The sequence below is a fragment of the Rhinopithecus roxellana genome, chromosome 3, assembly GCF_007565055.1.
Source record: "Rhinopithecus roxellana isolate Shanxi Qingling chromosome 3, ASM756505v1, whole genome shotgun sequence".
Lineage (NCBI taxonomy): Eukaryota > Metazoa > Chordata > Mammalia > Primates > Cercopithecidae > Rhinopithecus > Rhinopithecus roxellana.
In genome coordinates, this window is record NC_044551.1 from 146367700 (window position 1) to 146381462 (window position 13763).

The 13763-nt window shown below is 40.7% G+C and overlaps 1 protein-coding gene across 1 annotated transcript in view; it reads right to left on the reverse strand.

The window, feature by feature from the left end:
- CMYA5 (cardiomyopathy associated 5) overlaps positions 1 to 13763 on the reverse strand; it is a 105413-nt gene that overhangs the window by 53368 nt on the left and 38282 nt on the right. The window contains exon 2 of the mRNA XM_010386005.2: positions 1666 to 12022. Coding sequence (XP_010384307.2) covers positions 1666 to 12022 — 10357 coding nt within the window. The remainder of the gene's footprint in view (positions 1 to 1665; positions 12023 to 13763) is intronic.

Below are 13763 nucleotides of genomic sequence, written 5' to 3' on the forward strand. Positions count from 1 at the left end.
GACCAGCCTGGGCAGCATAAGGAGACCCTGTCTTTACAAAAAAAATTTTTAAATTAGCCCAGGGTGGCAGTGCATGACTATACTCCCAGCTACTTGGAGGCTGAGGTGGAGGGATTACTTGTGCCTGGGAGGTTGAGGCTGCAGTGAGCTGTGATTACGCCGCTGCACTCCAGCCTGGGTGACAGAGCGAGACCCTGTCTCTAAAAACCAAAAACAAAAACAAAAAATAGTGCATGGCACAGAGTAAGTGCTCAATTGTTATTGTTATTTAGTAATTTTAGATAATTCCAGCTGCCCTATGGAGAATGGATTAAAGAGGTAAGAATGGTGAGACCAGTAAGAGGGCTATCGAAAGGTAGAGGAAAGTCTCAAAGACTACATTCCAACAGCATCTTGGGGAAGTGGAGTATTTATAGTCACTTAAAGGAGGACACGTGTTAGGACTAACTTACCTAGAACACTGAAGTCCTACAGACATAGCCAGAAAGAATGCAAAAAAAATTTCTGCTTCTAACATGAATTTTATAAATTAAAAGGAAATACAAAGAAAGTAAAAATTTAAACTGTCTTAATGTATTATTTATATATAACTTGCAATGAAATGTCTCAATGTAATGTAAATGTGTCTTTTTAAAGGATGATATTGTAGATAATAGGAAGGAAACTGTGTTTTTCGCAGTTTTTTGCTCAAAGGTAATTTTTTAAATTTCAAATTATTTGGCATTTTTGGTAATGTTAAGGACTATTGCCACAAAATACCAAGCTTCTCAAGGGCAATGACCCTGTGTTGTCTATCGTGCTAGCCCCTAGGCCTAGAAAAATGTGTGGCACACAGTGTACACAGCTGTCTTCAGTATCTGCAGAGGACTGGTTTCAGGATGTCAGCAGATACCAAAATACACAGATGCTCAAGTCTCTGATAGAAAATGGCATAGTATTTTCATATAACCGGCGTACATCCTCTCCTATACTTTAAATCATCTGTAGCTTACTTATAATCCCTGATACAGTATAAATGCTACGTAAATAGTTATACTGTATTGTTTTTTATTTGTATTATTTTCATTGTTCTGTTATTTTTATTTTATTTTTGAGACACAGTCTCACTCTGTCACCCAGAGTGGAGTACAGTGGTGCAATCTCAGCTCACTGTAGCCTTGACCTCCCAGGCTCAACTGATCCTTCCACCTCAGCCCCTCAAGTAACTTAAACTACAGGTGTCTGCCACCACGCCCAGCTAATTTTTGTATTTTTAGTAGAGACAAGGTCTCCCTATGTTGCCCCGGCTGGTCTCAAACTTCTGGACTCAAGCAATCCTCCTACCTTGGTCTCTCAAAGTGCTGAGATGATAGGTGTGAGCCACCACACCTGGCCCCCTCTTACTGTTTTGTGCTTTTTTTTTTTTTCCTGGATATGTTTGATCTGTGGTTGGTTGATTCTAAGCACGCAGAACTCAAGGATAAGGAGGGTGGGCTGTACTCAATGAATGTCTGTCAAGCCTACCTTAACTAAATTCTTGGAGAAATAGTCTTAGTTTGCTTTCAGACCATTCTGCTTAAAGATCAATGATCAAATATTAATCAACTTTAAAACTGAGAAAATGTAAAAGCAAATTAAATGTGTATACATATATTATTAATTATATGTGTTTTAACATCTATTTACCTTTACAGCACTTATAGCTGTGTCAAGAGTTGAAACCTCATGGTCTTTGTGGGTGCCAAACACTTTGTCAGTGGCAGAAATTGGACATTTGCAGGTGTAACAGTATGTGTCAATCTGGGACTTTTTCAGCTCTTTTTGTGTCTTTTCAGTTACTAACTCAGAGGATAATTGGTTTTCTTCTTTCCTCTCGCTGCCCAACTCTTTCTGTCCAGCAGATGTACTTTGTTCTGTCTCACTCACAAATTCATTTTCACTGATGTGCTCAAAGGATTCCTTTCCTTGAGATAAGACATCTTCAGGTCTGGATTCTGAAGACAGTTCTTCTGATAAAATGTCTTGAGGAAGCACTTCATAATGCAAGGATTCTGCAAATTCATACTCATCCTGAACAGGGCTATTACGGAGCCTCTCTTCGCTTGGCTCAGGTGGGCCCAGGATTTTAGGCTCTTCTAGTGGTGTTTCTTGAACATGAGTTGCACCAGATGCAAATTCTTCCTCCGGGAAGGACACTTGTACTGGGACATTCAGATTGACCTGTGGACTTGCATTTTCGACTTCATTACCCTGACTGCCTGCTTCATCTGCATGCTCCAGAACATGATGGGTGTCTTCAAATGGAACTGCATAACTTATTTTTTGGGTAGCCACTCTGATGTCCTCTCTGATGGGAGCTTTCTTCTGCATTGCTATATTACCAAGAGTCTCCACATGGCCTACTGATTCTCCTTCCCCATAAACACCTTTCTGTTCTTCCAGACTCTTCTCCCTGCAAATAGTTCCAAACTTTCCCCAAATTTCCCCTTCTGCAGCTATCAGTTGGTATGAATCATCCCTACCAACTCGTTTTTCTTCCAGACCTTGGCCCTGGTCCTTTTGAGTTAGAGATGTGTCATGGAGAATGTCATCTTTGAGTATGTACTTCTCAAAATATATTCCTGTTCCATCATCAGTGTCAGAATTTCTGCTGGGAAATGATGCCTCAGAATTCACACTGTCACCTTCAGAAGCTGTCTCCTCTTCCTTCTTTTTCTCTCCAACTGCTTCTTCATACAGATCCTGATATAAAAATGCAAGTGCAGGTGGCTCCTCCAGAAGCTCTGGATTAATGGCTTTAATAGTGGTAGGAAATATCTGGGTTCGTGACAAAACTCCTTCCTCTGCTTCAAATAAAGGCATCCCAGGTGACTTTGAGTCCACATCTCTCTTTACGTCCTTTGAAACACTTCTGTCAGCTGATTTTTGGATACCTAAAGACTTTTGGGTCTCTGGATGAGATAATATGTCGTGGTCCTTTTCCAGTCCATAAAAACTTTCATCTAATTTCACCAAGTCATATTCATGTTCTAGTGAACTTTCCACTGAACTTACTGGGAAAGAGATCGCTTCTTCTGTAACTTCCTCTGAGAGTTTGTCTTCAACATTTAATTTCTGTGGAGCTTTCTGTTTTTCTGGGTCTGGGGAGATGTTATAATCAATCAAAGTATATTTTTCAAAATAATCCTCTTCGCTGGGAATTGTGGGCTGAATAAAAGATAAATCACCAGTTTCTGAATCTGTGGATGTCTTTTCTTCTGTATGACGAGTTTCCTTTTGTTTACTTTCTTTCAATGATGTGACAATTGTTTCCTTTTGTTTACTTTCTTTCAATGATGTAACTTTTTCATCAGAATCTTCTAACCTGCTCTTTAATGTTTTGTGACAAGCAACTGTTTCACTATCATCAGGGAGTGGTATGGTTTTAAATGAGGCTTTCTCTTCCAAATATTCTAACTTATCTTGCATTTGTTCACTTTCTTCCTGATCGATTGAAGAAATAAAGGCAGGAGCATGAATATTCAATATCTCACAGCCTTCAGAAATGATACTAAAGGCAGTCTTCTGATCTTCTGAAAGTCCAGCTGGCTTACTAGTCACTGTAAAGTCTTCATCTTTTGCATATGTGTCTTCAGGCTCCTTGGACATTTCTTTATTAGAAACCATTTTATCAGCATTGCTTGCTGATGCACTATATATAAATTGAGCATAGTTGCTTTTTGCTGAAGACAGTGGTTCCTTTACACGGGTATCTTCCACAGCCTCCAAGTGGTGCTTTGAAACAAGAACAGATTGTTTAGGCACATCGAATGTATCATCTTTAGATGTCTGAATAGTATGAACCGTATGCCTTTCTGGAGTCAATTCTGATTGTGGCATTTCTTGTTTCTTCACTGCATTAATTTCTGGAGAGGCTCCTGAAACTAGAGTTTGTGGTTTCACAGATGACAGCAAATATGGCAGTGTTTCTGAGCTCTTAGTTTCATCAAAAGGATAAGCTAAAGTCCTTTCAGATTCTTTAGTTGGAAATCCTTGTTTCATACTTTCTTTTGTGATATCTACTGAACCACCTTTCGATAGCTCTGATTCTCTGAACTGTTCTTTTTCTTCACTGTGATCTGGCATATCTCTGCTTGACTTTTCTAATACTAGATTTCCTTCCTGAGATAAAGAGTGGTTCTCTATTTCATCACGACAAGAAAGAGCCACCGGCAGGAAAGTCTTGGTTTTCTCCACCAAAACTTTACTTTCTTCTAAAGGATGTGGTTGGGTTGCTACTGCCTTTGCTTCTCTGATTTCTGGGTGAGCCTCTGAGAGCATGGCTTCTGATTTTTCAGTAACTGATGTAGCTTTAACTAATGAAAATGACTGAGTTTCACCCAAAGAATGACCTAAAGAGATACCTGATTCTTTAATCATAGACTCGGCTACATTCACAGAATAAGGCTGATGTTCCTGCTTCTTCTTTTCTTCCGAAAGCACATATACCTGATTTTCTTTTTCTTCACCTTTCTCCTTTTCAGAACCAACAATGATTTTGGGTCTTTCACTGTAGTCTTCATTTTGATAGAAGTGCTGTGGCATAGCATTGGCTTTTGATTCTTCCAGTTCAATAGATCTAGATCCATGTGTAATTTGTGTCTTCCCTATTTTATTACTATCTCTAAGCTCTAATGGGGCCACAGAGTCTTGTTTTTCTGCCAGCACCTTCTTTTCTGCCAAGGTATATGATCTGTTTTCCAAATTATCTTTCTTCTCAGTTGGACTAACAGACCTGAGTTTTGTTTCCTCTTCAGAAATTTTCAAGGAAGTAGGACTTTGCATTTCTTTCTTTAGTCTGTCTTCACTGAGATCAACTAAACTGCCTTTTGATTCTTCTACTGGCAAAATAATTGACTCTGATTTCTCTGATTCCTTTGTGATATTTTTACTTGCCAAGTTGGAGGAAGCTGATTTTGGCTGTTGTGGCACCTTATCTACTACATCAAATGAAAGGAGTGATTTTTCTTTTTGATCACTTCTTGGTTCTTCCTTAAAAATAGAAATATTCCATTTAGATGGAGGAGCAATTGCTGGCTTCTGGACTCTTTTACTATCAGTAACATGAAGAGGAACAATAGTTTTGGCTTCTTCCATAATCAATTTCTCACTGATTAGTGAATAAGGTTGAATTTCAAGATGTTTCTCACCATCAGCAGAAGTAACTACTGAGTTTATGTTCATTTCCTCTGAATTGTCTGAGATTTCTTTTTTTCCATAATCTTCCCTAGACACCTCAGAAATGGATTTTGGCTGTTGTAAATCTTCTACATTTGATAAAATTATGGATTTTTCTTTAACGTTTTGACCTTCATCAGATTTTACTAAAGTACCTCTGGATTCGTCAGCAGTTTTGAGTTTTACCTCTGATAATGAACGATCGGCTTGTTTCTCAGCTACATTAAAATTGGTGGGAATTGTACCTTCAGGCTCTATCACAGTCACTGCTTTTTCTACAGATGGGCTTGGCAGTGTTTCTAAGTCTTCTTGTTCAGCAACTTTGCTATCTTGAGTGCTTGATCCAAAAAACAAGCTGGACATCCATGATTTGAAAGATGAAATTCCTATCTTTCTCTTTTCCTGAGGAAGGTCTGGCTTAGCCACCTTTGGCTGTGTAGGTGGCTTTTCTGTCACTTCAGGTGACTCTGGGGATTGAGGCTCTTTTGCGTGGAGTGAGGAGATGGGTGTTCTTTGTGTGGGTATTTTCACTTCAGGTGCTGGTTTCTTTTCCTCATCAGCATCATCAATAACCTTCAACGGAACCATTTTTGATTCTTCCAGTGGCTTCTCTCCAGAAAAAGGAGGTGTGCTCCTGTGTCCTTCTTTTTCATTGCCCAGTGCTGGTTCCACACCTTCTGCCAGGAAATGGGCTGTTCTGACAGAAGAGGGGATTGTTTCTGACTTCACCTGTTCCACTGATAGGCCAGACACTGGTTTCTGGAGGAATCTTTCAGGAGGTAGTTTAATTTTTTCCTGGCTATCTTCTTTGGAAGGCCAGGAAAACTCTGTGTTTGCTTTCTCCAATAGCAAACTTTCACTCTCCATCAAAGAATGAATCTCCTTCTCCTCTGCTATATTTCTCTCTACATTTCCAGCAAGGACTAAAGACTTTGGTTCTTCAGCCAGCTTTAGTTTTTCAGAAGAGTAACTTTTACATGATAAGGTCTCTACATTACCACTGGAAGTATCAAGAGCAGATACCGCTTCTTGTGATGACAAATGAGATTCTTCAGCAGAATGAGGCAGGACCTGCTTTCTCACTTCATATATATGGTCCATACTGGACACAGCAGCCTTGAGCTGCTCTGGCCTCAGCTCATTGCTGCCAGAGGAATCCAGCTGCACAGATCCTGCTATTCTCTCTTCGTGTTGACTAGCCACATTTTCTGGCTTTCCCAACATCCAGTTTTCATCCTTTGGAGAAATAAAGAATTCTTCCATTTTTGTTTCTTTGACATCTGCAGGCTTGGTTGTCATAAATGATTTTGATTGTTCCAAAGGCAAATTCTCTTTCATAAATGAAAACTGCTTAATATCCAGATCTTGTTTATCTGCAAAAGAGGTGCTTACATCAGGTAATTTAACAGTTTGATCTGAATGAAGTGCTTTTTTTGTCTTCTTTTGTTCCACAAGGAGGTCAGAAAGAGCAATCTTTGATGGTTCTGTTACACTCTGGAGTAGCTGAGATGAATCTGGGTGGCCTGTTTCTTCACTTAGCTTAGCTACAATATCTCCCATGACTTGTGCCTTCAAATTTCCATTTGGTGGTAATGGGCCTATTTCTTGATTTCCTCCCTTTTTAAAGTGGGCTGGATGGCTAACCTCCTCTGATAATCCTTTCAAAGAAAAAGTAAATGGCTGAAATTCTTCTGGGTTGTCTCCTTCAGCTACAGAAGCAGGTGGTTCTTTCAACTCTAGGCTGACGATCTTGGGAGAGAAAGGTTTAATTTCTTCATTCTGAGATTCCTCCCTAAGCAATGATGAAAGCTCTGAAGTTGTAGGCATTATAGCAAATGCATAAAATTCTCTATTTTCTTCTTTTCCTTCTCTGCTCCTAAGCTCAGTTGGGCCTTTTTCTAAAACAGAATCCCCTGTTTCAGTTATGGGAGACTTTGCTTGTTTTGTACCTATGGATCCACTTTGTTTACCTAAACCACTAGCAAATTCTGACCCAGCATTTGGTAATTCCAACGGTTGGTGTGGCTTGTCTTTCTTCTCAGGTTCCAAAGACAGCTCTGCCAAAGCAACGTCTTGTTTTTCTGATGGGAAGTCTCCCTGATCTGTAGAAGATACCTCCACTGCCTGTTTGTTCTTGTCATCACTGAGGAGCAGTAATGTTGGAGCTAAACCTGATGCTAAATTTTCCAACTCAGGAGATGAACTTGCTATTTCCTCATCTTTGCCTTTTGGAATTATATGTTTGGATGCAGCTGACACATTTTGTGATGAAGGAAGTTCAGTTTCTTCCTTCTTTATCTCACCCCATAGGCTGAGTGAAAGCTCATGTTCAGGCCCTAACACCTCTGAGGTAGACACCAAGCTCTTTTTCTGTGATGAAACCAAACGTTCAGAGTCACGAACTGTAGAACATGAAAGACCTTGTTTATCTTCTACCCTTGCTTCCTCAGATTCGTCTGAATATTGAGATGATGTTTTGATTACTGACAACCCAGCTTTAACTTCTTTGGCTTCTACTTCTGACAAAACAGAATGCTCTGCTATAGAGGAGACACTTGGAGGTGAATCAAATTTAATTTCCTTCTCTGCTTCTGACCAAGCTAAATGTTTGGATGAAGTTTCAATGGGAGAAGCACTTTTAATTGCCACCTTGTCTTCTTCTGCAAGAACTGAATGCTCATCTGCAGATGTTACCAGTGGTGGCAAACCACTTCCTAAATCACCCTTTCCTACTTTTGTTAGGAATGGATGATCTACAGGAGTAACAAGAGATGAATCTGTTGAGATTTCTTCTTTCACTACTTTGGTTAAGTTTGAATCAAGCTTAGTTACAGATGCTGTGGTTGTTGAGGAACTGGGTTCCATTTCTTTTTTAACTTCTTCTGACAAAGCTGAAAATGCTAGTGCATGTGGACCATGTTCAACTTGCTTTTCCACTCCTGAGGAAGCTGAATGAAGCACTGTAGGTGTAGTTGTTATTTTAGAATCATGTTTCATCTCCATTTTTGCTGCTGATAAAACCTCAGGTCCAGATAAAGATGTTTCCTTTAGAGGTGAACACGGTTTTATTACTTCAGGCTCATTCTCGGACAACTTTCTCTGTTCTAGTTCAGAAGTCACGTTTAGAACTAATTTGGACTTGACACCCTTCTTTGGCTCATCTACCACGTCAGGCAAAACTGAATATTTCATCTCAGACCCTGTAACATTTGGAGGCTGAGGCTCCATTTTTTGATCCTGTGATCCATGTGCTGTAGCTTCTTGAGAATCAGGCACAATTTCTTCCTTTCGGACTTTTGACAAAGCCATCTGTTCATCTGCAGCTTCTAGAGTGAGTGCTGCTGTGGGTTCCTGTTCTTTCTTGATTGCAGGGACTGAATCAGGTAAAACTGCATGTGGAGATGCAGGTTTGGTTTCTTCCTTTACTATAGATGATTGTGCAGGTAAAGAAGCAGGTATTGCAGTTACTGATGAACTTGCCTCCCTTTCTCCCTTCTTCACTTCACTGGTTAAATGTGGAGGAATCAAGTCTTCAGACTCAGGCTCTAAATATGCTTGAGTTTTCTGCTTCTGTGCCAAAATTAGATATTCAGATACAGATGTTGAGGTTGTTGGAATATCTGGCTTAATTTCTGCTTTCTCTGATTTATCTGTTGAAGGCGGCAGACTCAAGTCTTCAAGCGGAGACATCAAAGGGAAAGTTTCAGATTTTTGCTTCGATGATGAACCGAACTGCTCAGATACAGGTGTAGCAGCTGTAGATCCAATGTCTTCCTCATCTGCTTCTGAAACGCAGGAATACCCTGAAGCAGACACTGCAGTTAATAGTGAATCAGGCTCAAGTTCATTTTTCTCTGTTTCTGAGATTCTAAATGGAGGGATTGAAACTTGTGATGCTGAGTCTGGAGAGAACAGTTCCGCTTCTTCAGTGTCTTCATCTGACAAAATAGTGTGCTCAGATGGCGATGTTAAACATATTGGAGAATCGCACTCAAATTCTCTTTTCTCTGCTTCCTGGGTTGCATACGGTGGAAATGAGAATTCTGACACAAATGCAGAATCTGGAGAAAAAGGTCCAATGTCTTCTTGATCTTCCTCTGATAAATTCGTGGGTGAGGATGCACCTTTTAGATTTAGAGATCTGTGGACAATTTCTTCCTCCTGTGCCTCCGGTGTTGCATATGGTGGTACTGAAAATTCAGAAGCAGACGTGGAAGAGGGTGTGTACCGCTCTAACTCGACTGTCTCTTCGTCTGATAGAACCACATATTCAGATGGGGTGGCTGAAAGTGGTGGGGCCTGGCATTCAGAAGTCATCTTGGTTGTGTGTGGTGGGAAAGAGTGTTCAGATGCAACGACTGAATCTGGGGAAGCTGGTCCAATGTCCTCCTTCCCTTCTACTGACAGAACTGTGTGTTCAGATGCAATGACCGAATCTGGGGAAGCTGGTCCAATGTCCTCCTTCCCTTCTACTGACAGAACCGTGTGCTCAGAAATACCTTTCAGTTTGAATTGGGATGCCTCATCAATTATTTTCTTTTGAGGTTCCTGTGTTGCATTGAGTGGTGCTGCATATTTGGAGATCAACTTTGAATCTGATGTGAAACATTCACTTCCTAGGTCCTCTCCTTCTGATGGGACCACGTGTTCTGATGTGGCAGTAGAAGGCAGTGGTGACTGGCATTCAGAAGTCTTCTCAGTTGTGGATGGTGAGAGAGAGGGCTCAGCAGCAGAGGTCACAGCTGGAGTAAACGATCCAGTGTCTTCCTTCTCTTCTGATGGAATCATGTGCTCAGAAACACCTTTCGATATTAACGGGGACTTATGGTCAATTGCTTTCTTCAGTGACTCTTTTGTTGCCTGTGATGGAACTGAATATTCAGAAGCAGATGTGGAGTCTGGTGTATAATGCCCACTTTCTGAGGCCTCATCTCCTGATAGGATCATGTGTTCTGGTGTAACTGTTGAAAACAGCAGAGACTGACTCTCCAAAGTCATCTCAGTTGTGGATGGTGAGAGAGAGCGCTCAGATGCAGAGGCTGCAGCTGGGGAATAAGCCTCCAATTCCTCATTCTCTTCTTCTGACAAAACTGCATGTTCGGCTATAGCTTCTACATCGGATGGAGAAACTGACTCACTTTCTCGCTTCTCTAGTTCATGGTTCAAATCCTGTGGTGCTAAATACTCTGATACGAAAGCAGAATCAGTAGAAACAGATGCAATTTCCTCTCTTTCTTCCTCAGACAAAGCAACATGTTCAGGAGTTGATGTTGCCAATAATGGTAGAATAAGCGCCTCTTCTTCGTGCTCCACTTCAGGGGACATACGTGGTGGGAAGGGCTTCTTGGAAACTAATGGGCTTGCTGGGTAATCAAGTTCTATGGTCTCTTCTTCTACTAAATTAGAATCTTCAGGTTCAGGGGTAGCAGCTACAGGTAGGGAAGTTTCTATTTCTTCTTTCTCTGGTTCTTCTAACATTAGAGGTTCAGAAAGAGAAATGGATGGCTCAAGCACGTTTTCCTCCTTCTCTCCTTTGACACTGGGATGGGTAGGGGTCAGTTTTGCAGAGACTGGTTCTGCCCTTTCTAGTGAAGTCAGGTCTGGCTGTTCTTGATCTGAGTCCAAACCATCCTGGGTAGATGCTGCCAGACCTGGTAACGCTGCCTCCAGAGAAATGGAATGGTGAGCAGAACACACGTCTTCCTTCTTTACCTCATTAGTAAATGATGGTGAGACTGAAGAGTCATTCTCTGAAGCTGCAGTTCCTGGTGAAGCAAGCTCACATTCTTCCTTTGCTGTTCTCAGGAACACAGTTGCAGGTGTGCTGGGTGTCACAGACGGAGGCTCCACTTCATGTGGTTTTGCTTCATCTTCTGGCTGTTGTGGCACTGACTGTGAATGCCTGAGCTGTATTCTTTGTTCTGCTCTGTCACTACTTGAATAAGAGGGAACTGTGTGCTCCAATGCAGATGTGGCATTTAGGGGAGAATCAGCACAAATTTTCTTTTGATCTTCGTAACTGAACATTGAGGTTAGGGATTCTGATCTTTTGGAGATTGAGCCTCTCCAGGGTGGAGCAACCTCTTTTACTTTATCCTCTATGCTTTGGGCTACTAATTTGCTTGTTTTGGACACTGTATTAGAATCACTATTGTCCAAATCTGGCTCTAGACTAATGGATGCATCTTTCCCTTTCCTATAATGTATTTCTTTAATTACATAACCCTTTGGCAATGTTCCATAAAATTGTAGAGGAATTAATTCTTCTTTAACCGAATTAAACATTTTAATTTTATATTGTACTGTTCCTATGTAGACTGGTCTTAACACTAATGGCTTGTGTTCTTTGTATATTGCCCCAGTGATTGGAGGTGTATTTGAAGTGGTCTTCTTTTTTCTTGCTTTATCATAAACACCAGTATATGACTTCTCTTTCTCCGTGGTTAGTATCTGGCTTGCTGAAGTTAAAGGACTGCCTTTTTTGTTTGTTGGAACATCTTGGGATTCAAATGAATTTCTTTTTTTGTTGCCTTTCCGGCGTAATGATGGTGAACCATGCTTTGACTTGTGAGTCCTTTTCCGAACCTTTTTCACTTCGTCCACAATAAAGGAAACATTTCCAGGAGGAGAGTTCACAGTTGACCCTTCCTGACTACACACACCAGAAGTCTGACTTTCTTCTGAAGCCCAAGGAGTAGAAGATCTACTTGAATTGATTTCCCAGGTTATCCCACTATCTTCCCTTTGGACTGTCACCATGGAAAAGGAGGGGTCAGATATGATACACTCCTGCTTGATCTTTCCCTCTTCATCCTGGTCTGATAACCTGCAGCAAATAATAATATTAATTATATATTATTATAATAAAATATCAATTAATTAATAGAATAAGTAAATATATTTTTACCAGGTAAAGGATTAATGTGAAATTAAAATATAGACATCAATATTGCCATCCATGTCAAAAGGAGGGATGTATATCAAATAAAGTTTAAAAACCAAAGTCAGGATACCCAATACAATGACATATCCCAGGCTGGAATGACTCACTATCCCACAAACTCAAAAAAGCTAAAGTTAAATGTACCACCTTCTCTCATCAGGATTGCCTTCCTGGTCTCCTCGGGACTCAGCAGTCACTCAAGCCCACTCTAGTCACTGGGATCTTCATAATAACTCTTGTATCTGTGCTCTCTCCATTACCACGATCACCACCTCACCCAGCTTTTCACCACTTCCCTCCTAGTCACTGCCATTAACTTCCTAACTGGTCAGCTGGTATCACAGGTACCTCATTTTCCCCCACTCTCAACCCATCGTGCCCCATCCTCCCAGACTGGCTTTACTAAACAGCTCAGTATGCCATCCCCTGCTTTAAATTCTCAGCAAATTCTTCATACCCACAGGAAAAAAAAAAAAAAAAAAAGATGTTCAAAATCCTTAGCTCTCTGATCCCTATCTGATATTCTTTCCAAGTATCTACCTGCACCCTATCTCTACAGGTAAATTCCTGTTTTGACAATAATTCACTGTTCGGCAAATAGATCTTGGGAACTCTGAGTCATGATAAAGAGAAAACAGGTCATTGAATAGAGAGAGGTCACAAAAAATATCAGCCTACTGTGCTTCACTTTCCTCATCTATAAAACAGGGATAATAATAGAACCTATCTTGTAAGCTTGTTGTGAAGATTAAATTAGTTAATTCATGCAAAATGCTTAGGGAACATTCCTGGCATGTAGTTAGTGCTCACTCAATAAACGTTATCTATAGTCAGGCCTTCCTGATGACAGATGATGAAAGGGGCCTGGGCATGGTCATTTTCAGCTGCTACAGGATACAGGAGTGTGGAAAGGCTGTGTCTGTGGACTGGTCTCACATCCCTTTGGAGACGGCTGGCTTTGGCCACCCCTTCATTTGCTATTGGGCCCCCATCTTAGACTCTGCAGTGCTCTTCTCTGAAATTCTCTTCTACCTCTTCCTCACCTGTACTTACGCTGTTCCTCCATTTAGAATGTGGAGCCCCGACCATACTCCACTTCTGCAACTGTAAATTCTACCTACTCCTCAAGGCTGGGTTTAAATTCCTCTGCTGTTATCATTCCTGACCAATGCAGCAGCCACGTTTGCCATCACTTTATAAACATATTTCCTCCTACGAGTATGCAAGATGAATCCTAACTACTGACTGGCTTACATCTGTCTACAGCAATAAAAACAAAAAACCCTCTGTTAAAACCACTAAACGTAAGTGTTAAACTAAGGCAATTGAAAAAAAATCTACAGTAAGATTTATGTCCCTTAGTAAACTGTTTTTATCATCAGTCTCTGCATATATCAGAGGTTCTTAACTCTGAAACATTATAAAATCACCTGTGGAAAGTCTTTTAAAAATACTAATACTGCCCCATACCCTTCTCCACAGAGATTCTGATTTAATTGTACAAGGGTCTGGTCTGCACATTGCTCTGTTTTTTAGGTTTTAAAAGCTGCCAGGTGACTAGAATATGTATTCAGAATCACTGGCTTGGCCAGGCACAGTGGCTCACACCTGCAATCCCAGCACT